General features: G+C 42.1%; 1 protein-coding gene and 1 long non-coding RNA gene across 3 annotated transcripts in view; one reads left to right on the forward strand and one right to left on the reverse strand.

Annotated features, from left to right (window-relative positions):
- The window catches only part of RRP15 (ribosomal RNA processing 15 homolog), a 54,516-nt gene extending 43,264 nt beyond the window's left edge, over positions 1–11,252 (reverse strand). For both annotated transcript variants that reach the window (XM_086342769.1, XM_086342768.1), the window contains exon 1: positions 10,527–11,252. In XM_086342769.1, coding sequence (XP_086198895.1) covers positions 10,527–10,731 — 205 coding nt within the window. In that variant the 5' untranslated portion in view covers positions 10,732–11,252. The remainder of the gene's footprint in view (positions 1–10,526) is intronic.
- A 2,984-nt stretch (positions 11,253–14,236) lies between these two features.
- LOC147356912 (uncharacterized) lies at positions 14,237–24,632 on the forward strand. The gene is made up of 2 exons (XR_015142829.1): positions 14,237–21,917; positions 23,561–24,632. It is a non-coding gene; the product is annotated as an uncharacterized LOC147356912 (long non-coding RNA).
- The last annotated feature ends 2,693 nt before the right edge of the window (positions 24,633–27,325 follow it).

The raw sequence follows: 27,325 nt of genomic DNA on the forward strand, positions 1-27,325 counted from the left end.
TAGTTAAGTGAAAAACATGTATGTTAATACAGAATATGTTTATTTCTCAGAGTCAGCAGCACTGGACAGGTACTAACAACAAAACAAACAATTCTTTGAAAAGTACTTCTAGGTACGCATTCATCTAAATGTAAGGAGGCACAATGGTTTACGTCAATGAAGAATCTCAGAGTGATCAGAAGCAGAGGTCTTTACTAGTTTCTGGTAAAAAATGTCAAACTCCAACACTGACACCTAGTGTTTTGTCCTAAGGAAGTCACACACAAACTGCAGTGTTTTGTCCTAAGGAAGTCACACACAAACTGCAGTGAATTTCACATTCACCTACACTGTGAAGGCAGCCAAAGACTCTCTGTCTAAGCCACTTCTCCATTTCTAAACCTGGGCTACTTTTCTTTAGTGTGTTTCTTACCCAGCTTGACTACCACAACGTGCATGCTACGGACACAATGAATCCATGACGTTTTATAACACCATTTCATACAACCTGCACTTACTCCACCAATTCAAAAACAAAAATCCAGAAGAATTTGCTGCAGTCATGGCTTTTTATTTTATTATATTTTTAAGAGGCCCTAACTCAGAAGTTTTCAGTCATGCATTCATAGCCAATGGAAATGATGGTATGTTCTAGAAATAAATTTAAATATGTCAATGTTATGAGGTCAGCTAGCATATTACAAAACAAAGTTTTCTTCTGGAATACCAAAGCGAATCACTACACAAGTCAGAAAATAGAACTGGCCCTTAAACATTTACTGTGGCCAATGAAGACGAGATTTTTTTGAATTTACCACAAACTGATACTCAACAGAAGTGGATGTAACCCAGGGATCTAAGGGCCCCAGATAAGTAAAAAATTCCTTTGAAGTCCTGTGTGTTATTTTAAATATTAACTCTAATTTTGCATTCTATTTCAAAAACCTGGAAATTAAGGAAGGGTAATAAAGAATGCTTACTGGAAGTAATAACCAATGGTTCCAACAGAAGCTTCTGTGCTTATGGAAATGTTCTCTTATCAGAGCTGCCCACCAACCACAAGAGCCCAGTGGGTCCTTCACGAGGCTAGTACAATGAAGTCACTGAGTTTTTTTTTTAACTTGACGAAGTTTTAATTCCTTCAGCATGACTAGTGGCCACCACACTGCGCAGGGCAAGGTTAGACTTCTGAGGTAACCACATAGGCAGAGGCGTCTCTCCGTCTCTTGCTGCACTTTCCCCAAACTTCCACCAGTCTTTCAAACTTGCCATCTGTCTCTCATCCCAGATATGGTGAGCTGCTGGCAGAAAAGTGAGTTATTTTCCTTAGCTTTTGGAACTGGGATAAAGTTTTTCAAAAAACTCACAGTCCTTCAATATTTACCAAGTACTCATGAATGAAGATGAAGGAAGGAGAAAATGAAAAATCTAGATTTTCCCCTTGAAGAAGTAAAATATTTAGTAGGATACATAAATCAGTTAACACCAATAGAAAATTTTGGTTTAAAATTTATAAGCATTCTTCTAATAGAAAAATAACGAAGAAAAAGGTTTAGGGGTATCTTTTACAAAGACGATTTCAAGTTATTTCTTAAAGGTAAAGTAAGAGCTGGAATGACAAGAAAAGGAAAAAGCCAAAGAAGTAAGATTCTACAATAAGGCCAACCAAAAGAGGCATGGGCAAGACCACTGAATTGAGAACCGAAACTTTATATAGATTTGAGTCAATGCTCTGTATTAAAGTTAAAATTACTATTGTAATCATCACTACAACACTCCAGGCAGAAGAAACCAGCATGTCCAAAATGCTTGGGGATGTTGAAGAAGGTAAGTGAAGTGAAGTCGCTCAGTCGTGTCCAACTCTTTGCAACCCCATGGACTGTAGCCTACCAAGCTCCTCTGTCCATGGGATTTTCCAGGCAATAGTACTAGAGTGCATTGCCATTTCCGTCTCCAGGGGATCTTCCCAACCCAGGGATTGAACCCGGGTCTCCCACATTGTAGACAGACGCTTTACCGTCTGAGCCACCAGACACATCTATAAAATATAAAGAAGTTCACATAGGCTGAAACTGGAGATGTGGGGATTGAACAATAAGAACGGGGTGTGAAAAGCTGGTTAGTTTATATAAATAAGCCAATCTGATTTATCATCCAAGAAAAAATACATACATCAAGCCCCAGGTTCTGCACTATACGTGTGTACTTCCAGTAAGTGGCCAAACTGCTACTGCTATTTTCACCTCCCACTTACCTCAGATCCCTCCTTTTAAGAAAGTTTCTCTACTGGATTAAGAAGGTTGTTCTTTTAAAATACAATTATCATCTGGGAGCACTAAGGATATTGCTTAACCTTGATCTTCAGTTCAGTTTAGTTCAGTTCAGTCGCTCAGTCGTGTGCGACTCTTTGCGACCCATGAATTGCAGCATGCCAGGCCTCCCTGTCCATCACCAACTCCCGGAGTTCATTCAAACTCACGTCCATCAAGTCGGTGATGCCATCCAGCCATCTCATCCTCTGCTGTCCCCTTCTCCTCCTGCCCCCAATCCCTCCCAGCATCAGGGTCTTTTCCAGTGACTCAACTCTTCGCATGAGGTGGCCAAAGTACTGGAGTTTCAGCTTTAGCATCACTCCTTCCAAAGAAATCCCAGGGTTGATCTCCTTCAGAATGGACTGATTGGATCTCCTTGTAGTCCAAGGGACTCTCAAAAGTCTTCTCCAACACCACAGTTCAAAAGCATCAATTCTTCAGTGCTCGGCTTTCTTCACCGTCCAACTCTCACATCCATACATGACCACAGGAAAAACCATAGCCTTGACTAGACGGACCTTTGTTGGCAAAGAAATGTCTCTGCTTTTGAATATGCTACCTAGGTTGGTCACTTTCCTTCCAAGGAGTAAGCGTCTTTTAATTTCATGGCTGCAATCACCATCTGCAGTGATTTTGGAGCTCCAAAAAATAAAGTCTGACATTGTTTCCCCATCTATTTCACACCTTTGGAGTTTACTGTAAATCAAACAGAACTTATAAAAACTTGAGATCAGTTAGTAGTGGTTAAAGAGTAAAGACACAGAATTCAGGCTGCTTGATTCAATCTTAACTCCAGACACAAACCTACGTGACTTTTCTGAAGGTTTTTACCTTCTCAATCTTAGTTTCCTTGTCTGTAGAAATGGCAATAAAACAGTACCTTCTTCATGAGGTTTTATGATAATTAACTCAGTTTCTTAAAAGAGTGTCTAGCCCATAAGAAACATTTACATGTCAATTACACCCCTCCCCGGCCCCCACCCCCATACCCCTCAAGACACACATAATGTGGCTGCAGAGAAGACAGGAACAAAGAACAAACAGCGCTGGTGGCTGGAATCTGGAGGACATGTGCGGTGCTGAATGGGAAGCTTTAGATGACCTGTTACAGCACAGGGGTTAAGCACTAAGAATATAAAATGAGCAGATGTGGAGCTACGCCCCACTTCCATTACTTCCTACAAGCATAATCTTGGGCAAGTTACCTAACCCCTCTGTGTCTCAGTAAACTGGGAACAAAAACAGTACCTACCACAGGAAAAGCACTTAGCACAGCTCTGGCACACAGTAGGCATTAAATAGATGACAATAATCAGAAGACAAACAAGGAGACTAAGAACCTGGGAGCCAGAGCAGGGAGGCATCCCAAAAGTCCTAAAAAGGACTAACAAAAGACAGGGGGAGGGGGAATAAATTCTCCTTCCACTATAATTCCACCCAGTCTTGGCTCTCCTCTAACCCATACGCAAGGGGTTCATGGTGAGCAAGACACCTTTGATTCTGTTTCAGAAGCGGTCGATATCTCTGTCCTATAGCTTCCTAAGCACTCTAAAACAATGATGAATATTAACTAACCAACAAGTGTTTAGGGCTAGGTACTATTTAAAGTGCTTTTTATGCATTATCACTTAATCCTCACAACACTCGTTGAGATGCTATTATTATTCTATTTACAAGGAGAATGCTTCTGAAGCTTAGAAAGGTTTTAAAAATGTCCAGAGTCACAAAGTGAACAGGTGGGGTGACAGGGTGCTGATTTTTAAGGCACTACAAAGCTCTGAATCCACCATTCAACTCAGACTAAGGTAAGTGAACTACTGCAGAGAGTAGCCACAATACATTGGGTTGGCCAAAAAGTTCATTTGGGTTTATCCTACCAAAAACCTGAACAAACTTTCTGGCCAACTCAATAGCTTAATAAAGCTTGAATTAAAGAGGAATTTCTCTCTAAGCCATAGCTAACCAGAATGGCCAGCGCTCACATCCCATTCTCATTTCGCCCCTAGTCATTCAGAGCTCTAGGAAACCACTGCTCCCCAGTCCAGGTATTAAAACATCTGTTCTATCTCGCCATGTGCTCTTTCCTGCCCTTCACTACTTAATTTAGAATATTCAAAATTGATACTTGAGAACTTTTTAAAAAAGCATTTACCTCTAAAAAAAAAAAAAAATGAAGTTACTCAGGTTTCCATAAAAATAACCAAAACTAAAATGAAAGTTTCACCATGGGACAAACTGTCGGATGTGATTACTATGTGCTATCTGGGCAAGCCAGACAGAGCCCGGAAGTAGTCTGTTTCCTGAGCCTGTTCTATAAATTGCTACTCAAGTAGGACTATGACATACTTCATTTCTTAGGCATGTTCCTTTGCTATTTTAAGTAACTTAAATGATGCAGAAGCTTATAAGTTACAGTTTGATAAAAAGTTTATTTATCTGCTAGGTTATTACATCTTAAATACTACTTTGTAGTTTATCAAAAAAGGAAGGGATTCCTCCTAGGACCTTCTAAACTGGATTGTTATCAAGTCTTGTTTTAGAAGTATATGGCCATTATTCAAATATGTGACCAGAATAATTCAGAAAAAATGAAATTAGCATTCCTCCTTCTAGTTTATAGACATATGGGCACATGCTATGAGGGAGCAGTCAATCACTTGATGGCATGCGACCAAGGCTTTTTTTACATGGGTTGATTTACCGACTACAGAGCTTTTTTTTTAAAAATAAAGATTACAATCTTAAGCAAGTAGGCAGTGCATATAAACCTCCAACAGTGCATAAATTCTGTAGGTCTGAGTAATTCAGTAACTCAGAGGTAGAGGTCATCATTATTGTTGTTTAGTCACTAAGTCACGTTTTGCAAGCTTGTGAACTGTAGCCCACTAGGCTCCTATGTCCATAGGATTTCCCAAGCAAGAATACTGAAACGGGTTGCCATTACTGCTCTTTATAATACTTGATATCATCACCACTGTTTTCATTTTTTTCACCTGAAGTGATCTACTGAATGGGAAGGCTGTGTTTTTTATTTAGACTACAAACATAAGAGCCAAGCATACACGGTATCTAAACCACCAACAAGGTATTAATTCAATAAATCTGAGTAGCTCCAGGTTAACTCATGTAGGGGTGTCATCCTCTCCTTTATAATGCTTGGCATTTATGTATTACTCTAATGCTGACTAAGGCATCTTACCTTACACATATCTCTGATTTGGGATCATTCGTAATTTTACTGTGACCAAAGTTCAAACCCTACTGAAGAGTAAGTATTACAATTTATCAAAACTTACAGTCTGAATCATTTTGCTATCATTCCAGTTTATATCACATATAACTTCTGCTAATCTGTAACCTCAGTGATATCTGGTACATGAGAAGAGAGTGTAAAAATCACATTAAGAGAAGTTTCCAATTTTATAATAAATGGATATCGAGTACTACATCACGTATCAGGATTCATGCCAAGTTCTGAAACACAGCTTTTACCAAAGCTTTAAGGTAAGGGAACTAGGAAACTTCTGCAACGTCTGACAAACAATATCCAAGAGTTTTACACTCATGAAAGCACCATTTTCTACCTTTCTTACACAACATGTCAAAAGAAATTAAAGCCAAAAGATAAAAAATAAAAGTGCAAACAACACATGAGCTATACTTGTGTGTTTTTCTAGGAAACGTAAGTAGCATCTCGCTGAAGGAAGCTGCTTTCAAATGTTGATATAAGGCACATCCTTATCAATTTTTATGAACCAATTAAAATTCAAACATAAGTGTCTAACTCAACTCCCTGATAAAATGAGCTGTACACTTCAGTAACAAGCCTGTAATGTGCACGCTGATTCCTCATGTGTCTGAAGGCCACTTCAATTGCCTGCCTTTATAGTCTTTCAGAATCCAGTCTCTGTGAACTTTTTATAACAATATAGTTCTGCCAAGGCCACACGTACACAAATATCTGAACAAAAAAGCTATTTCTGGGGACTTTCCTGGTGGTCCAGTGGTTAAGAAATCTGCTTTCCAATGCAGGGGACACAGGTTCAATCCCTGGCAGGGAGCTAAGATCCTGCATATTGTGGGGCAGCTAAACCCGCTTGCTGCAATTAATACTCGAAGCAGCCAAATAAATAAATTAAAATTTAAAAAAAGAGAAAGCTGTTTTTATGTATCATCTTTCCAGAAATACCTGATTTCACAGGAGGAAAAAAAAAATCCATTTCTTATATTAAATAGAAAATTCTGAGTTAAATCAAAGGAAAACATCTCCATCCAAAGGGCCTGATGCTGCTGCTAAGCAGCTTCAGTTGTGTCCGACTCTGTGCGACCCCATAGACAGCAGCCCACCAGGCTCCCCCGTCCCTGGGATTCTCCAGGCAAGAACACTGGAGTGGGTTGCCATTACCTTTTCCAATGCATGAAAGTGAAAAGTGAAAGTGAAGTAGCTCAGTCATGTCTGACTCTTCGAGACCCCATGGACTGCAGCCTACCAGGCTCCTCGGTCCATGGGAGTTTCCAGGCAAAAGAGTACTGGAGTGGGGTGCCATTGCCTTCTCCGAAAGGACCTACATTACTGAATTTATTACATAAAAGGTCTTTTATTATTTGTCTTTATTGAAGAGACACATTCTAAATCCTGAAAGAAAAGGCAGAGGGAGACAACTAAATAGAAATCTAGACAAGCTGGTCAAGAGAAAGTGAAGGGAAAAAGAGAGCACCTAGTGGGCCAGCACAAGCATGGCGAGGAGGGCGGAGAGGAACTGTGTTCAAGAGATGAGGAGTTCAGATACCGTGTCACCAGCAAGCCAAGGGGCAGCAAGATGTGTGCCCGGAGGAGTAAACAGCCGTCAGGTCACATGCAGATCACCAGTGCACAGTGACACAGGCCATCCTCCTCATTCACTGGGTTCTGTTTTGAAGATGAAATCATGAATTCAGCCTGGCAAATATTAAGTGCACGCTATCCACAGAACAACTACGCAGAGACAATCCATGGTTGTCAAAATCACTATCCCTAAAAAATAAATAGAACCACTATTCATGCCTAATTTTACCACGAAAACATGACTGAATGGTTAATTACAGAGTAAGAAGGACAGAATTAAGAGAGAACACCTGGCATCTATGGACGGACAGTTTTCCACTGAGAGGCTTTCTACTATAATGGAAAACAGTATCTCCAAGCCTGTTTCCTCATCTGTAAAACAGAAAGGCCATCAGCTCCCTTGTAGGGTTACCTGAGGAAATTTTAACCTCTTTTCTGGAGAAAGCTCCACCGCTGTTATCAAAGGCTGGAAGGCTTATTGGGTGGCTGAGAGATGGGACTAGAAGTTTTGTTAGATCAGAAAAGATGTCACGATCATGACTCCAAATATTTATGAGTAGGCTGTTGTTGTTTAGTCGCTAAATAGTGCCTGACTCTTTGCGAAACTATGGACTGTTGCTCACCAGGGTCCTCTGTCCATAGGATTTCCCAAGCAAGAATACTGGAGTAGGTTGTCATTTTCTTCTCCAGGGGATCTTCCCAACCCAGGGATCGAACCCTCATCTCCTGCACTGGCAGGCAGATTCTTTACCATTGAGCCGCAATGGTATGGTATTTATTTTATGGTTGCCATGTGCCAACCATTAAATTAAATGCTTTACATACATGAGCCCATTGAATCTTCACAACAATCCTGAGGAGACACTATTACCACATCCATTTTATGGATGAGGGAACTGAGGCAAGTTCCCTACTAAGAAGCCCAAAATCCCTCTGAAAGGCAGTACAAACACAGATGCCTCTTATACAACTGAGAAAAGAGTGATCATTTATTTCTGGAAATAATACACAGATTTTAGGAGAAAAGAAAGGATGGAAGAAGAGAGGAAGGAAGGAAGACTACAGTTATAAACGGCAGAAAGACTGCTATAAAATCTGACCACAAAAACACCCCTTAGTGATCAAACCTTAGAGAGTGGAACAAAAACCTGTCTCAATACCATGGTCTGCTCATAACCAATTCTTGCTTTAGATTCTGTGGCCCTGGTCTTTTACTTTCCAGAAAGTTTTGTTTTGTTTGATCATTTCTGTACTCCTGGTTCCTCAACCTTATCAGGGAACTGTAGTGTTGGAGAAGACTCTTGAGAGTCCCTTGGACTGCAAGGAAATCCAACCAGTCCATTCTGAAGGAGATCAGTCCTGGGATTTCTTTGGAAGGAATGACGCTAAAGCTGAAACTCCAGTACTTTGGCCACCTCATGCGAAGAGTTGACTCATTGGAGAAGACTCTGATGCTGGGAGGGATTGGGGGCAGGAGGAGAAGGGGACGACAGAGGATGAGATGGCTGGATGGCATCACTGACTCGATGGACGTGAGTCTGAGTGAACTCCGGGAGTTGGTGATGGACAGAGAGGCCTGGCGTGCTGCGATTCATGGGGTCGCAAAGAGTCGGCACAACTGAGCGACTGATCTGATCGGATCTGATCTGAGGGGTCAGAGAAAAAGCTCCAGAGCAAGCTCCAGTGCTGGTTGTGTCCTCTATCAACTTATCAGCTTGTGCACTGCGGGAGCAAGATATAAACTCTCTACATCTCAGTTTCTTACAAGTAAAATGAGGATAATATTAACAATAACCCTGTCTTACAGGATTGTTATGATAATTAAAGTGACACAGTACCTAAACTATTATTATTACTACCTAATTCGTCTAACAGAAATATACCCAAAATCTATGGTGCTACAAATTTATTTGGAAGTTGGTTGTCTAGAAAATTGAATGCTTTCCTTCTGAAAAACATTTCAAGTGGGGACCCTCTCTCTGTCTTCACTGTACTTTCCTAGTGAAATCCCTAGTGGAGCTTTGCAACTCTGCCTAACTGTTCTGGCACTCTATGGCAGTCACCATACAGTTAGCAGTGATACTTATAAAGAAGTGGCATTCTCTTGCTTAAAATGTCTCAAGAGCTCCATATTGCCTACTAATAGAGAATCCAATCTTCTTCATATGGCACACAGGGCCCTCTACAATCTGGCTTTATCCTGTTCCTAGTCTCAATAACACCTCTGAATAGCTAGAGCCACAGCCAATAATTCATTTCAACCTAGCTAGCCATGTGTTTCAGGAGACTACATGCCGCTGTGTGTGCTTTCCCTGTGTCTGAGAAAACTGCGCTGTCTACCCCCAGACTTAGAAAATTAAGGCCCTGATGAAATGATTCCTTATTTATATTCAGCAAGAAAACTTACTTACTACCAAAATGTATAAGGGAGGCCCCATGAGAATAAAGATAAAGAAGACATGTTCCAGCACTTGAACGACTTGTATCCATAAGGAGAAAGACACGTTAAAATAAAAATAATCATACAGTATGAAGTTTATGTATAAGACAGAAGGAAGCAATGCCTCGACTGGGTTCTACAGGATATGGATTTCTCGGTCTCCATCCTTATTGTTAACTGGACCAGGATCATGAGAACTACCTTTGTAACCACCTCTCAATATATTAAGGAGCAATCTCTGAGCAGAAGATCAGGGGTCGTCTGCGATCCCATGTAACCTGAGAAGCCAGTGCCAAGAACGATGGGAAAGAGTGGCAGCATGGGCATATCATAGTCGAAAGCCTCAAAATACATTTCCTTCCTTTCAGTATAAACGTCTCTGAAAAACATCTTTATCAACCGCTACTTTTATTTATTCTACTTTAACCACCTACGGTTTCCTCACTAGTATCCCATCCCTAATTCCCCAACACACGCACGCACCTACTGCACAAGAAAATTCAAGTATACCGGCCGTCTTCGTCTCTCCGCCTTTCCATCCTTGCTCCTTAGACGCCTCTCTCGGACTTTCCCTCCTTGCTCCCTAGGAGACCCAACTCATTCTTGTAATTTTAAATATCGCCCTTCCTTTCGCCCCTTGCTACCGTAAGCCTCCTTTTTTTCTTTTTTCTTTTTTTTCCGCTGCTGCTATAAAAAAAGCAACAGACTCATCTTGCTTACAAGAAGTTAATTACAGTGACAATGAAAATGTCTAATAAACTAAGTTGGAGGCTTTAACACGCGACAGCGACCTTCCTTCCCCTGAACACCACTTTCTCAAACCTTCTCACACGGAGCCAAACTCGCCCCTTTGCCGTCCTGGGGAGATGAAATTCGGGCTGCCAGAGGGAAATTCACTCGCACCCCCTGCTCCCGCAAACTCAGCCCGGCCTTTTCTCTGAGTAGCCAAAGCTCAGCCCAAGTAGGTTACCTTCATTATCGGAAGCGTCTTTGTCCTTATCTTCCAGCTCCGATGCTACAGACGCGACTACCATTTTCATCCTCTTCTTCCTTAGTGAAATTTTCAGCTTTTTCCCCGCACTCACACGTGAGTCTCCAACGGCCGCTGCCATGATTCCTAACCGGAAGCGTTCAGTTACATTTGCGTCCGGCAGTAACACAGGGAACTTCGGCATCTAGTTCTGACGAAACAAGGTTCCAGTAAAGCAAAGTTCCGGTGAAACAAGGTTCCGGGGCGGGGCCATCTAACGGGAGTTCTCTGGCTGGAGCTTCAGAATTCGGGGGAAGAGGACTTGTTGGTTGTCTTCCCGAGCTACCGGCTCCAGTAAAAAATAATAATAATGAAAAAAAAAAAAAAAAAATCAGTGAGTGTAAGTTCTCCTCCGAGTCTGCCAGCTCGCCCTGGTCCTGGCCCGCCGCCCCACTCTGACCCCAACCCGACCCTGCTGCTGCTGCTGCTGCTAAGTCGCGTCAGTCGTGTCCGACTCTGTGCGACCCCATAGACGGCAGGCCAGCAGGCTCCGCCGTCCATGAGATTTTCCAGGCAATAGTACTGGCGTGGGCTGCCATTGCCTTCTCCGGATTAACCCCTGAGTGGCTTCCAATTGCACACCGACAAGAATCTGGATTTCTTCCCCGGGGTCCTGGGTGTGAAGCACTCCAGCCCCATCCTCCTGCCTCGGACCTAGCTCCGCCCGGTAGGCTTGCGGCGCCCTCCCGCGCGGTGTAGACCGAGGCTGGAACAGCTCTGCCCTTGGCAAGATGCCGCTGCCTCCCTCCCGAGGCCGGCTTCTCCCTGAGGTCAGCCTTTGTCACCTGTTTTCCCAGCCCCGCTTTCCCCAAAGCTGCTACCACAATCCGCCGCTATTCCTTTTCCCTGACTTGTCGGCTCCTTCTCAGTAAGGACCACATTTCATTCACCATCCTGCCCCCAAGCCAGCAATGGGACCTGGCCCAAGGTAGGAACTCAGACATACATTATTAGAAGCGATAAATGAATGAACGACAAATACCATTCACAAAGTTAATAAGTCGAAAGGATAATGTAGCATATTCTTACATTGTGTTCTATAGGCCGGGCATAGTCTAAAGGCTTTCTGTAAGCTTAGCATTTTCTTGGAAGAGCATTCTTGGTTTTTTTAATACCCAAAATTTCTAAAGGGGGAGGGAGCACACTTTTTCTTTGGGTGCTGTATCTCTCTACTTCTTTTAACTGCTATTACTATATTCTTTAGAGTTCTCTTCACTTATTAGCGCAGTCCCTTGCTATTACGATCCTCTGTGGAATCACGGGATCTTCCCAACTCAGGGACTGAACCCAGGTCTCCTACATTGCAGGCGGATTCTTTACTGTCTGAGCCGCGGGGCTCAAACTTATATTAAAATGTATAATCAAATTCCTAAGTGGTATCCATCTCCTGATTGGCCTTGACTGATACAAAGTTAGAATGGGTGTTGTGATGGAAATATTATCAGTACCCAACTACTGTCCCTGCCAGCCTACAGCACTGTTAAATGTTCCACTAAAGGTTATTCATTTTTGGAATAGTGGGAGGTATTAAGGGGGCTTCCCAGGTGGCAGTGATTGCCTGCCAATGCAGGAGATGCAAGAGACTCCAGTTGGATCCTTGGATCAGGAAGATTCCCTGGAGTAGGAAATGGGAACCCACTCCCGTATTCTTGCCAGGGGAAATCCCATAAACAGAGGATCCTGGTGGAGATACAGTCCTTGGGGTTGCAAAAGAGTCCTCTCACAGGACTGACTAACACTTTCACACCATGTTCATGGATCAGAAGATGCAACATTATTATCACTTCTTCCCAAAGTGGTCAATACATTCACTGAAATCTCAGTCAAAATTCCAACAGACTTTTTGTGGAAATTGACAAACTGATTATAAAATCCTTATGAAAATTCAAAAAATCTAAAACAAAAAAAAAAAAAATGAAAAAGAAGAACAAAGTTCAAGAGTTAGCACTATATAATTTCAAAGCATTATAAAACTACAGCTACCAATACAGTGTAGTATTACCATCAAGTAGACAAACAGATCAACAGAACAAAATAGAAAGTCAGAAAATAAATAAATACATATATATATATATGGAAAATTGATTTTTGACAAAAGTGCAAAGTCACATCAACAGAGAAAGGACAGTATCTCCCACCAGTGTTGTCGGAACAATTGGATATCCAGATGAGAAAAGATGCACTTCAATTCATACCTTGTACAACACATAAAAAGGTTGATTCAAAATGGAGTAGGCCTACCTAAACATACAATTATAAATTTTTAAAAAGAAACCAGAGGAGAAATCCGTTGTGCCCTTGAGTTAGGCAAAATTTTCTATAAGAAACCATAGGAGAAAACCATTGTGTCCTTGAGTTAGGCCAAGTCTTTGGTACAGCACCAAAAACATGATCCACAAGGGAACAAATTGAAAAATTAGACCTTATCAAAGTTAAAAACCTGCTCTTTGAAAGACACTAGAGAATGAAAAGAAAAGTCACATCAAAAGAAAGCAGGAGTAGCTGTATTAATTTCACACCAGCAGAATTCAAAGCAAGAAAAGTTATCAAGGATAAAGAAGGGCATTATATAATCCCCAAAGGATAATTCTCTAAGAAGACATAACAACTGTTAAGTGTGTTTACCTAACACCAGTTGTCAAACTATGTAAGACAAAAGCTGTTAGAATTGCAAAGAGAAGTGGATGAATTCACCAATCATAGCTGGAGATGTCAACACACCTCCATCAGAAACGGAGAGATTCAGGAGGCAGATAATCAGGAAGAACACAGTTGAATTCAGAACACCATCAACCAAAAGGATATAATTGCTATATATAGACTCCATCCAACAATAGCAGAATTCTTCTCAAGATCACATGGAACATTCATCATGATAGACCACATTCTCAGACATAATACACAACTTAATAAATTAGCACTGTAGCCTGCCAGGCTCCTCTGTCCATAGGGATTCTCCAGGCAAGAATATGGAATGGATTGCTGTACCCTCCTCCAGGGGATCTTTCCAATCCAAGGATCGAACCCAGGTCTCCCACATTGCAGGCGGATTTTTTACTGTCTGAGCCACCAGGGAAGCCCTAATAGACTTAAAGAAATAGAAATAATGCCATGTCTGTTCCTGGATCACAAAGGAATTAAACTAGAAATCAATGGCAGAAAGATAAATGAAAAATCCAAAAACATGTAAAGATTAAACAGCAAGCTTCTAAATAACATATGAACTAAAGAAAAAATCTTGAGAGAAAAATTAAAATATTTTGAACTAAATGAAAAACAACTTATCAAAATTTGTGGGATACAGAAAAAAGTAGTTCTTAGAAGAAAATTTATAGCATCAAATGCATACATTTATAAGCATATAAAAGAAGAAAGCTCTAAAATCAATCATCTAAGTTTCCACCTTGGGAAACTAGAAAGAGAAAAGCAAATTAAATCAAAATAGAAGAAAAGAAATAATAAGCATTACAGCAGGAATCAATAAAATTGAAACAAGCATCTCAAACAAGAAAATTGATGAAACCAAAAGCTGCTTCTTTGGATAAGTCTCTAGCCAAGCTAAGAAAAAAATAAGTTCAACAATTACTAATATTAGAAACAAAAGAGAGGACATCACTAGATACTATGAATGTAAAAAAGATGATGAAATGCCGGGAGCCGGCATATTGCATATTGAGTGCATATTGCATATTGAGTGCAGCACTTTTCAGGATCTGGAATAGCTCAACTGGAATTCTATCACTGCCGGTAGCCAGCGTGAGGAACTCCGCCCATGACAAAGGTCATGAGGAAGGAGGCTCGGCATACGCAAAGGCGGGATCAAGCCTCAGGAGTCTCCCTGGAAATTCTCGAGCAATCTACCCCCAAAACCAGAGTCTGCCTACTTTCTGCTTTGTGCTGTCACCTACACCTCTGACTTTACGGGGGGCTGTCCCCCACTACCTCTCTCTGCAAAAAGAGTTAGCTTACAGCTCCAGTTAATAATTCTTGGGTGTGACAGTGTTTCAACCTACAAACTCCTTTGGAAGTCCTCTAGCCTGCCTGAATAGGTTTTTTCCGGCAACATGTGATTGTTCAGAGCCTCCCAACTGTGAGAGGCAGGAGATGTTCTAAACTGTCTAAACACAGATTCCTTTGAGTAGTTAAAAGATTGATTAGAAATTGTATTGGTGAAGGGTTTTTCACTTGTTGGGCCAATGTTTGCTGCTAAGTCTCCATATCCCTTACCTACTGTGTCCTTGGCGGTGTATTGATTGATATAATGGGTGTATAGAAATGTAAGCAGTCGCCTCAATGTTTATAATCTTGGACCCTTGAGTTAATTCTTTTCTTGATTGAGCCCACCTCACCTTTGCCCTATAGGAATGCAACTTTCTCCAATGCTTTTTGGAGGCTGGCGCCTGACTTTAAAATAATCACCTTTAGAGAAAAATAAGTTTCTTAAAATGTTAACAGGCTTCCTGGCCAGAAGATGATGTAAATCACCTAAACTTTTGCATATGATAAGTTTGAAAGCCTGACTTCGATAAGGATCAGGAACTGCTGTCTTTGCATGCCTCTACCCCTTCCCCCATTATCCTCTATGCACAACTTAAGGTATAAAACTGCTTTGGAAAATAAAGTACCTCCTTTTTGTTCACCGGAATTTGGTGTCCCCATGTCGTTCTTTCTTTCACCTTCTAGCTAAATTTTTCCTCTGAGGCAGGGAAGCTTGTCAAGCCTACTAATTTTGCCTGGGCTTCTAAGATCCGACCGGGGAGGCCTTAGTGTCTCCTCTCCTTCGGGAGAACGGGAGGACGCCTGCGGCCTTCGTAGGTGACATTAATTCCCTGCTTTGGAATTTTATTCAGTCTCTTTTCTTCAGTGAATTTTCCTACTGAGCTATCCTTATTTCAGCCTCTTTTCTTCACTGAATTTTACTGAGCTATCCTCATTCTATTACTCTTTATATCCTTAATTAACGTTTAATTAAGCAATTGTTTCCTGATCTTCGCCTACGCCGTCTCTCCTTCGAATACCCTGGTTCAGCCGGGGCTGGTCCCCGGCAGGTGGCGCCCGAAACAGGGACTTTCGAAGGTAAGCTCCCCAAAGCAATCAGAGCCATCAGCCCTATTGCTCCCCGTTCTCGGAACAACTGGGTGACCAGCCCTCTTGTTCCCCCACGGAGCAGTTTGGGTGACCAGCCCTACTGCTCCTCCCTTGGAACAGTTTGGGTCACCAGCCTACTGTTCCTCCCCCGGAACAATCTGGGTCACCAGCCCTATTGTTCTTCCAGTGTTCGGGACGGCTAGGACCCCACTCAAGGGTGCCGCGGACCCCCCTGTAGGATAGACAGGGCGAGAGGAGTGGGAAGTGTTGAAAGTGTTAAAGAGTTAGACTTAGAGAAAGAAAACGGTTTTCTGAAGTTAAAAGGCCAAAGAAGAGCCTGATCTTTTAAAAAGCTAAAAGCTTTATCTTCTATTATATTTAATTTTCTGACATGGGTAACACTGAATCAAATGAAAGACAGCTCTTTATAGGAGTAATTTTACAGTTATTAAATAAAAGAGGAATCAAAGTTAAAAAATCTACCATTCAATCATTTTTTTCCTTTGTACAAGAGCATTGTCCCTGGTTTCCAGATGAAGGCTCTGTTAACTTAGATGTCTGGGAGAAAGTAGGAAAACAGCTAAAAACTTACCATGCCGAACATGGCTCAGAAAAGGTGCCTAATGACACCTTTTCCTTATGGAATATCATTAGAGATGTCTTAGACCCTGCCCCGGATTCAGAAAAAGTACATCTTAAAAGGGATAGTGAAGAAAATGCTGTAGCTAAACCTGCCCCTGAATCTAAAAGAGTAACCGTTAAAGAGGAAAATGAGGCTGAAACTGTAGTTAAACCTGAGGAAAATGAGAAAAACGAAGACCCGCCTGACTATCGGCAACTAAGAAAAATGTTAGCAGCCATGACTACTCAGGAACAACTTAAAGACAGGGATGAGAAAGGAGATCAGTCTTCCCCAAAAGGAAAAGAGAATTTAGATGAGATAACAGCTAAATATCACTCCGATGAAGATTGGCATCTCTTAAACAAAGACGCCCCAAAAAGCCTAAGAGAAACTTCCCCTATCAGGCCATCTGCTCCAAGGAGCCTAAGGGAAATTTCTCCTATCAGGCCATATGCCCCTAGGAATTCACAGGACACCTTCCCAGTTAATCCATTTGTAACCTCTGAATACCAAACAGTCCAAAGAGCTCCAGAGTACAGAGCAGGAAATACGGAACCTATGTCTTTGCCACCACCTCCCATACCAAGCCAAGCAGGTCCCATACCGAAGGACATGAAATGCAGGCCACAAGATATTAAACCCATAACACTTCCGCCACCTCCTTATCGAAGTGGGAATGCTCCACTATCGATTCCACGGAGACAGAGACGGGTCTTTTCTGCCCCTGGCGACAAATTCGATCCCCAACTCCAGGCTTGTTTCCCTTTAATTTTTGACAATGATGAAGACGAACAAAAGGCTCTCGGCTGGGAGCCCGTTTCTTTTCAATTGGTAAAAGAACTTAAAAATGCATGTGTCTCGTATGGGCCTAAAGCCCCATACACGATGCAGCTGGTAGAAAATTTAGCAGGTCAATGGTTAACACCTCGAGAATGGAAAACAATTGCTAGGGCCTGCCTGTCTGGAGGACATTTCATACTCTGGAAATCTGAATATGATGATCTCGCTCGCATGTGTGCTCTTAGCAACCAGGAGGGAGAGCTTCAATATATCACTGAAACTATGCTACTTGGACAAGTTGACTACCCCTCGCTTAATGAACAGATGAAATTAGATAAAATTGCTATACGACAGGTAGCTAATTGTGCTTTTACTGCCTGGCGTTCATTGCCCGATGGTAATGCATCAGGTACTGCTCTATCTAATATTAAACAAAAGTCAGAAGAGCCATTTGAAGACTTTGTCTCACGGCTTTCAGAAGCTGTCCAGAGAATAATTTCTGATTCTGAGGCAGCCAAATTATTGACTAAACAATTGGCCTTTGAAAATGCTAATTCTACCTGCCAGGCTATTTTACGCCCTATAAGAAGATCTGGAACTTTAATTGATTATATAAAGCAGTGTGCAGATGTAGGACCGTCAATGCTACAGGGTGTTGCTATAGCTGCAGCAATGAAAGGGAATTCCTATCAGCAAGCAGTCCAATCCTTTTTTACTAATAAGAATAAACCAACACAAGGCGATCCCAATAACCAAAATAGGAATGCATTGCCTAGAACTTGTTTTTCCTGTGGTCAGGTGGGACACATTTCTCGTGCCTGCCCTCAAAGACCACCTAGTTCTTATCCGCCTAACCCTGCCCAACCAGTCGTGTCTGCTCTGCAAAATCCTGCCCCCCAGCCCACGTATCCTAGGTCTCTCTGTCCTCGCTGCCAGAGAGGATATCATTGGGCAAGGGACTGTAGGTCAAGATTTCATAGAAATGGAGTCTTTTTAGGCCCCGACCAGCAGTCGGGAAACGGGTTGAGGGGCCAGCCCCAGGCCCCGACAACGATTGGGGCAGCCTCACTGAACCCATTCATTCCCTTCGTCCCGTCGCAGAGCTCATCAGAGCAACCCCAGGCAGTGCAGGACTGGACCTCAGTTCCACCACCTCAACAATATTAACTCCAGATAGCCCCACTATTAAAATCCCTACAGGAGTTAAAGGCCCATTACCAACTGGCTTGGTAGGAATTATATTAGGCAGAAGTTCCTTAGCTATGCAAGGTCTTACAATTATTCCTGGAGTAATTGACTCAGATTATACAGGAGAAATTCAGATAATGATTTCACCCCCAACTAAAACTTTCCAAATACATCAGGGACAGAGAATAGCCCAACTTTTACTTTTGCCTTATCATACTGCAATTGGGCAAACAGCCACCCAAAAGGAAAGGCAGGACAAAGGATTTGGATCTAGTGACATGGCTTTTTGGGTAACAGAAATTACTAAGAAGCGTCCTATGAAATCTATTTTCGTTAGTGGCAAGTCTATTGAAGGACTATTAGATACAGGAGCAGACGTTTCTTGTATTTCTGGGAAAGACTGGCCCAGTTCCTGGCCCACACATACTACTGAAAATGATTTGGTGGGCATAGGAAGAGCTCCTGCAGTAGCTAAAAGTGCAAAAATTTTAGACTGGCAATTTGAGAATACCCGTGGAACATTCCAACCATATGTGATTCCTTCGCTCCCCTTTTCCCTGTGGGGGAGAGATGTGCTGTCTCAAGTGGGCATGTTACTTTTTAGCCCTGATGATAAAGTAACTTTTCAAATGCTACAAATGGGCTATGACCCTTCAAAAGGGTTAGGTAAACAGCAGACAGGAATAACTGAGCTGATTTGCCCTGCTCCTCGAAAGTTCCGTGCTGGATTAGGGTATCCAAATTTTTGATGGAGGCCATTGTTTTTGCTGCCGACCCCATTACTTGGAAATCTCAGGACCCAGTGTGGGTAGAACAATGGCCTCTGACTAAAGAAAAACTACTGGCAGCCAAAGCGTTAATTTCTGAACAACTAGAATTGGGACATATTGAGCCCTCCAATAGCCCCTGGAATACTCCTATTTTTGTCATTAAGAAAAAATCTGGTAAATGGAGACTTTTACAGGATTTAAGAGCCATTAATGCCACCATGGAGGACATGGGGGCCCTACAACCTGGACTCCCTTCCCCTGTAGCCGTCCCAGAGGGATATAATATAATCGTAATTGATTTACAAGATTGTTTTTTCACCATCCCCTTAAATGCTGAGGATAAAAAGCGATTTGCCTTTAGTTTACCAGCAGAAAATTTTAAACAGCCTCATTTAAGGTTTCAATGGAAAGTGTTACCCCAGGGAATGAAAAATAGCCCTACTCTATGTCAAAAATTTGTTAATGCTGCTTTAGAAGATGTTAGAGCTAAATATGAACAGGTCTATATGATTCACTATATGGATGATATTTTAATAGCTCACCCTGATAGAGCTCATTTACAAACTGTCCTCCAGGATTTGACCCTGGCATTAACAGACAGAGGCTTAAAAATTGCCCCAGAGAAAATTCAAGTCAATCCGCCCATAACTTACTTAGGACGGGTTATCAATTCAGAAACTGTGACTCATGCCCCATTAAAATTGAGAAAAGATCACCTTGTTACTTTAAATGATTATCAAAAACTTTTAGGCGACATTAATTGGATCAGACCTTATTTAAAATTAACCACTGCTGAATTAAAACCTCTTTTTAACATTTTACGCGGGGATCCTGATCCAACTTCTAAGAGACAATTAACTGCTGAGGCTCAGGAGGCCTTAGAGAAAGTGGAAGCAGCTTTATCTGATAGCTATGTAAAAAGAGTTAATTTACAAGCAAACTGGCAATTCCTTTGCCTAGCTACTCCAACTGCACCTACGGGAGTTTTATGGCAAAGCGGCCCCCTAGAATGGGTCCATCTCCCCACCCAAGCTAAAAAGGTAGTAGCTTCTTATCCAGGACTGATAGCTACGTTGATATTGAAAGGAAGAAAGCGGAGCATTGAACTATTTGGCAAAGAGCCAGCAGAGATTGTAATTCCATATAATAAGGAACAACTTGATGCTCTTCTAATGTTTGATGAGGATTGGCAGATTGCCATAGGAAATTATTATGGTCAATTTTTGCATCATTTACCCTCACATGTTTTGCTGAATTTTATGTCCAAACATCCAGTTACTTTTCCCGTCAGATGCAAACAGTCTCCTATCCCAAATGCTCAGATAGCCTTTACTGATGGGTCAGCAAACGGTAAAGCCTCCATAGTTACTAAAGATCACCAAAAGGTTTTACAAACACAGGAAACTTCAGCTCAAAGAGCTGAAATAACAGCAGTCATAGAGGCTTTTGCTATGTTTGCAGATGAGGAATTTAACCTTTATTCTGATTCTCAGTATATTGTCAGGTTGTTTCCACACATTGAAACTGCGGTTTTGCCTGAAAATAAAACTACCATATTTCATTTGTTAACTAAATTACAGCAACAAATTTGGAAAAGAAATAAAATATTTTTCATTGGACACATTCGGGCTCATTCCAGATTGCCCGGCCCTTTAAATGCCTTTAATGATTTGGCTGACTTGTTAACCAGAAATACAGTGGCTACTGTGATTGAGGAGGCCAGAGCCTCTCACTCACTTCATCATCAAAATGCTACTGCTTTAAGATATCAATTCCAAATTCCCAGAGAGACTGCTCGAGAGATAGTGCGTTCTTGCTTACACTGCCCCACTGTTTATAATAGTCTACCTATGGGAGTTAATCCTCGCGGTCTTAAGCCCAATGCACTCTGGCAGATGGATGTAACTCATATCTCTTCATTTGGAAAATTGTCTTTTGTTCATGTAACTATAGATACTTTTTCTCACGTTATTATTGCAACTGCTCGTACCGGAGAGGCAGTTAAAGATGTGATACAACATCTCTTTACTTGTTTTTCATATTTGGGCCTACCAAAAGCTTTGAAAACTGACAATGCTCCTGCTTATACTTCTAAGTCTTTTCAGGAATTTTGTATGAAGTTTCAAATTAAACATAATACAGGCATCCCTTATAATCCCCAGGGACAAGCCATTGTGGAAAGAGCACACCAAACATTAAAAATCCAAATTCAAAAATTAAAAGAAGGGGAGTTTAAGTATAGCTCTCCCCATCAAATCTTGCAACATGCTCTTTTTGTAATAAATATTTTAAATGCTGATTCGGCCGGAACTACTGCAATGCTTCGCCATTGGTGCCCGGAGCAGCTGAATGCAAAACCATTAGTTAAATGGAAGGACCTCCTTTCCGGACAATGGAAAGGTCCCGACCCATTGTTAACCAGCGGTCGAGGATATGCTTGCATTTTTCCACAGGACGCAGATTCTCCAATTTGGGTTCCCGACAGATTGATTCGCCATGTCTCAGCCCCTCGGATACCGGATTCCCCGGCTGCCGCGACCCCGAAAAAGGAAGGGACCTCCTCTGCCTTCACTCCCCGCGCCAGCACGGGAAACGCCGCCGGAGTCGGGACAACTGACAACGGAGATCCCGGATGAACAAGGAACAGATCCGCCCACCAAGCAGATGTCTCAACTTCACATACAAGATATTGCTCCCCCCGATCCTTTGCCTCACAAAAGGGTGTCAGGCCGCCTGACTCAGGCGACCCAGAATGCCTCCATACCTACTTGGGGACAAATAAAAACACTCTGCCACCAGGCACGGGGAATAGCTTCCTTACAGGGATCTCCAGCTTCTCCTGAGAAAACGTTTATTGCCATGCTTGCTTTGCTTTCCTGTCAGGTAAGCGCCTCTCCTATTCCAACCAAATATTGGGCGTATCTCCCAGATCCTCCAACTTTCCAAGTTGTTACTTGGGATAATGAGCCTATACGGGTCAACACAGACCAACCTCAGCTCTTGGGAGGATCCTATACTTCTTACACTAGAGATAAATATCCTATTAACTTCAATTATACCTTCAGGGGATTAACAGGTGATTTCCCTGTTTGCTTTAACTTCCCCAATGACCCTAGAAGCTTTATTACCCCCGCCAAAGAAGGATGTGTTGGGGCCTCTAAAAAAATAATTATAACAGATTCCTGGTCTTTACATCATCGGTCAGCTTGGGTATTATTGGCTCGTATGCCCGGGATTCTTGACCCCTATGTAACCCTGCATTTCAAATCTCCACCTAAATATCCGAATTGTTATAAGGTTGCTCCTTCAGACAAAGTATGGAACACCATAGACAGTCATACAGGATATCCAACTTGGACATCTTGTACTTATGATTCAAGGATTGATTATAGGATACCAGGAGGTAGAGATTATACTATTCAGGACTGGAGCAACCCGAATCCAGGTGAGGATCCATTAGCCAATAATACATTTGAGGGCAGATTTGAGAATTGGGATAGGATTCCTCTTCCTTGGCCAATACATGCCACTAGAAGGCATCGTAATCAATTTGTTCCTCCTATGCTGTCTTATACGACTAAGAAACAGACCTATTGGCAACCTGAAATTTGGAAAGCCCTTGCTGCTACTGCTCCTGTTTCCTTATACCGCCCAGATAGCAATTCTACTTATTCTGTTTTAGCTTGTCTGCCCTCCCCTTATGTTTTTCTTTTTACTAATGACTCCAAGAGACTTAATGTACGCATGAATTATTCAGGTGGACCTAATATAGTAACCTGTGAACAATGTATGCTTTCATCTTGTTTGACCCCTCAATATAATGTTTGCTCTTTTGTGGTGTTACAACGCCCACCCTATCTCATGATACCTGTGACAGTGACTAGCCACTGGTATGACAATTACGGCCTCGCCGTGTTACAACAACTACAAGATTTAATGCGACAACGGCGATTTGTGGGCTTACTTATTTTAGGAATATCAGCTTTGATAGCAGCAATTACTTCTGTTACTGCAGCAGCGATATCATTGACTCAACAAGTGCATACTGCCCAATATGTTAATGCTATGTCTAAAAATGTCTCTTTAACTCTAGCAACACAGGAGGTTATAGATAGAAAATTGGAGATGAGAGTAGACGCCTTAGAAGAGGCAATAATGCATATTGGGACTGAGTTACAGGCTTTAAAAGTGAAAATGGCTCTGTCTTGCCACGCTGATTACCGGTGGATATGCGTGACATCTTTAAAGGTAAACGAGACAGATTATGAATGGGAAAAAATCAAAAATCATATCTCAGGTGTTTGGAACAGCTCTGACATTGGCCTGGACTTAGGGAAACTTCATAATCAAATACAGACCCTGGAACACTCTCAACTGGATTTTACTGCCGCTGGAGCAGCTAATGACTTTTTTCACACTTTCTCTAACTTCATTTCAGGAAAAAACATTCTGTCTAATATCCTTGGATACATCGCTGCTGGTGCTTTAATTTTGCTTCTCATAATCGTTCTTCCTTGTATTGTCAGGATTCTTCGGCAGAATATTCAGAAGCTCGCGACTGAGCTGCATCTGGCTGTTTTAAGAAATAAAAAAGGGGGAGATGCCGGGAGCCGGCATATTGCATATTGAGTGCATATTGCATATTGAGTGCAGCACTTTTCAGGATCTGGAATAGCTCAACTGGAATTCTATCACTGCCGGTAGCCAGCGTGAGGAACTCCGCCCATGACAAAGGTCATGAGGAAGGAGGCTCGGCATACGCAAAGGCGGGATCAAGCCTCAGGAGTCTCCCTGGAAATTCTCGAGCAATCTACCCCCAAAACCAGAGTCTGCCTACTTTCTGCTTTGTGCTGTCACCTACACCTCTGACTTTACGGGGGGCTGTCCCCCACTACCTCTCTCTGCAAAAAGAGTTAGCTTACAGCTCCAGTTAATAATTCTTGGGTGTGACAGTGTTTCAACCTACAAACTCCTTTGGAAGTCCTCTAGCCTGCCTGAATAGGTTTTTTCCGGCAACATGTGATTGTTCAGAGCCTCCCAACTGTGAGAGGCAGGAGATGTTCTAAACTGTCTAAACACAGATTCCTTTGAGTAGTTAAAAGATTGATTAGAAATTGTATTGGTGAAGGGTTTTTCACTTGTTGGGCCAATGTTTGCTGCTAAGTCTCCATATCCCTTACCTACTGTGTCCTTGGCGGTGTATTGATTGATATAATGGGTGTATAGAAATGTAAGCAGTCGCCTCAATGTTTATAATCTTGGACCCTTGAGTTAATTCTTTTCTTGATTGAGCCCACCTCACCTTTGCCCTATAGGAATGCAACTTTCTCCAATGCTTTTTGGAGGCTGGCGCCTGACTTTAAAATAATCACCTTTAGAGAAAAATAAGTTTCTTAAAATGTTAACAGGCTTCCTGGCCAGAAGATGATGTAAATCACCTAAACTTTTGCATATGATAAGTTTGAAAGCCTGACTTCGATAAGGATCAGGAACTGCTGTCTTTGCATGCCTCTACCCCTTCCCCCATTATCCTCTATGCACAACTTAAGGTATAAAACTGCTTTGGAAAATAAAGTACCTCCTTTTTGTTCACCGGAATTTGGTGTCCCCATGTCGTTCTTTCTTTCACCTTCTAGCTAAATTTTTCCTCTGAGGCAGGGAAGCTTGTCAAGCCTACTAATTTTGCCTGGGCTTCTAAGATCCGACCGGGGAGGCCTTAGTGTCTCCTCTCCTTCGGGAGAACGGGAGGACGCCTGCGGCCTTCGTAGGTGACATTAATTCCCTGCTTTGGAATTTTATTCAGTCTCTTTTCTTCAGTGAATTTTCCTACTGAGCTATCCTTATTTCAGCCTCTTTTCTTCACTGAATTTTACTGAGCTATCCTCATTCTATTACTCTTTATATCCTTAATTAACGTTTAATTAAGCAATTGTTTCCTGATCTTCGCCTACGCCGTCTCTCCTTCGAATACCCTGGTTCAGCCGGGGCTGGTCCCCGGCAATGAAAGAATACAGTGAACAACTATATGCCCACAAATTTGATGACCTAGATTAAATGGACCAATTTCTTAAAAAGTGTTTTCTCCAGATTCACACAAGACTAGACAGTCCAAATAGGCCTCTCTCTATTAAATAAATGGAGTGAGAAACCTGTATGCAAGTCAGGAAGCAACAGTTAGAACTGGACATGGAACAGCACACTGATTCCAAATAGGAAAAGGAGTACATCAAGGCTATACATTGTCATCCTGCTTATTTAACTTATATGCAAAGTACATCATGCAAAATGCCAGACTGGATGAAGCACAAGCCAGAATCAAGATTCCTGGGAGAAATATCAATAACCTTAGATACATAGATGACACCACCCTTAAGGCAGAAAGTGAACTAAAGAACCTCTTGATGAAAGTAAAAGAGGAGAGTGAAAAAGTTGACTTAAAACTCAGCACTCAGAAAACTATTACAGCATCTGGTCCCATCACTTCACGGCAAATAGATGGGGAAACAATGGAAACAGTGACAGACTATTTTCTTGGGCTCCAAAATCACCGCAGATGGTGACTGCCGCCATGAAATTAAAAGATGCTTGCTCCTTGGAAGAAAAGCTATCACAAACCTAGACAGTGTATTAAAAAGCAGAAACATTACTTTGCCAACAAAGGCCCATCTAGTCAAAGCTATGCTTTTTCCAGTGGTCATGTATGGATGTGAGAGTTGGACTATAAAGAAAGCTAAGCACCGAAGAATTGATGCTTTTGAACTGTGATGTTGGAGAAGACTCTTGAGAGTCCCTTGGACTGCAAGGAGATCCAACCAGTCCATCCTAAAGGAGACCAGTCCTGGGTGTTCATTGGAGGGACTGATGTTGAAGCTGAAGCTCCAGTACTTTGGCCACCTGATGTGAAGGGCTGACTCACTGGAAAAGACTCTGATGCTGGGAAGGATTGGGGGCAGGAGGAGAAGGGGACCGCAGAGGATGAGATGGTTGGATGGCATCACCGACTTGACGGACATGGGTTTGGGTAGACTCCGGGAGTTGGTGATGGACAGGGAGGCCTGGCGTGCTGTGTTTCATGGGGTCACAAAGAGTCGGACACAACTGAGCAACTGAACTGAACTGAACTAAATAGAAAACACCAGGCCCAGTTGTATTCACTGTTATGGATTGAATTGGGTTCCCAAAGTTCATAAGTTGAAACTGTAACTGCCAATGTGACTATATTTAGAGATAGAGCCTTCAAAGAAATTATTAAATTTAAATCAGGGCCTATGAGTGGGCCTCTTTGAGCAAACTCCAGGAGATAGGAAAGAACAGACGAACCTGGCATGCTGCAGCCAATGTTTGGTAGCAAAAGAGTCAGACATGACATAATAGCTGAACAACAATGAATGATTGGGCCTCGACCCAACAGGACTGGTGTCCTTAAAAGAAGAGGAGAAAATAGCAGTGATGTGTATACAGAGAAGGTGGCTACTTAGAAGCCAAAGAGACTGGCTTCAGTAGAAACCACCCCTGCTGGCACCTCAAAACCTCTTCAGTTCAGTTCAGTTCAGTTCTTCAGTCATGTCCAACTCTTCTTGACCCCATGGGCTGCAGTACGCCAGGCTTCCCTGTCCATCACCAACTCCCATCGCTTACTCAAGCTCATGTCCATTGAGTCAGTGATGCCATCCAACCATCTAACTGTGAGAATATAAACGTGTGTTATTTAAACCACTGAGTCTATGGTATTTTGTTACGACAGCCCAAGAGAACTAATTTTGCTGTTGCTGTTGTTTAGTCACTAAGTCGTATCCGATTCTTTGTGGCCCCGTGGATAGTAGCCCACCAGGGTCCTCTCTCCATGGGTTTTCCAGGCAACAATGGGAAGTGGGTTGCTATTTCCTTCTCCAGGGGGTCTTCCCTACCTAGGGATCAGACCCACATCTCCTGCATTGGCAGGTGGATTCTTTACTACTGAGCCACTTCCTCTCACCCTGTATCTATCCTTCCTTTTAGTGAGATAAATTCAATCATTATTTAGGTGAGTTTGTAATAAGTCAAGTTTTCTGTTCTTTGCATCCAAAAAGCATTGCACTGGATACACTACATGATCTGGTCAAGCTGCTTTACTTTCAAAGAGGTAAATGTGTTTCAGTTTCCTCTTGTTAAAAATAAGGGAGCTGGACTAAATAAACTCTGAAAAGTTTTTCAACTTATATTTCTGTGCTATTGTAGAATTTACTTCCAGGAAGTCTTTGTTTTCCCAAACCATCCCCCCTTCATCCAAAATCTATGATTCAATACTGATA

This window comes from Bos grunniens, chromosome 16 (assembly GCF_055505025.1).
Source record: "Bos grunniens cultivar Pamir isolate PY7600 chromosome 16, Bosgru_T2T1.0, whole genome shotgun sequence".
Classification (NCBI taxonomy): domain Eukaryota; kingdom Metazoa; phylum Chordata; class Mammalia; order Artiodactyla; family Bovidae; genus Bos; species Bos grunniens.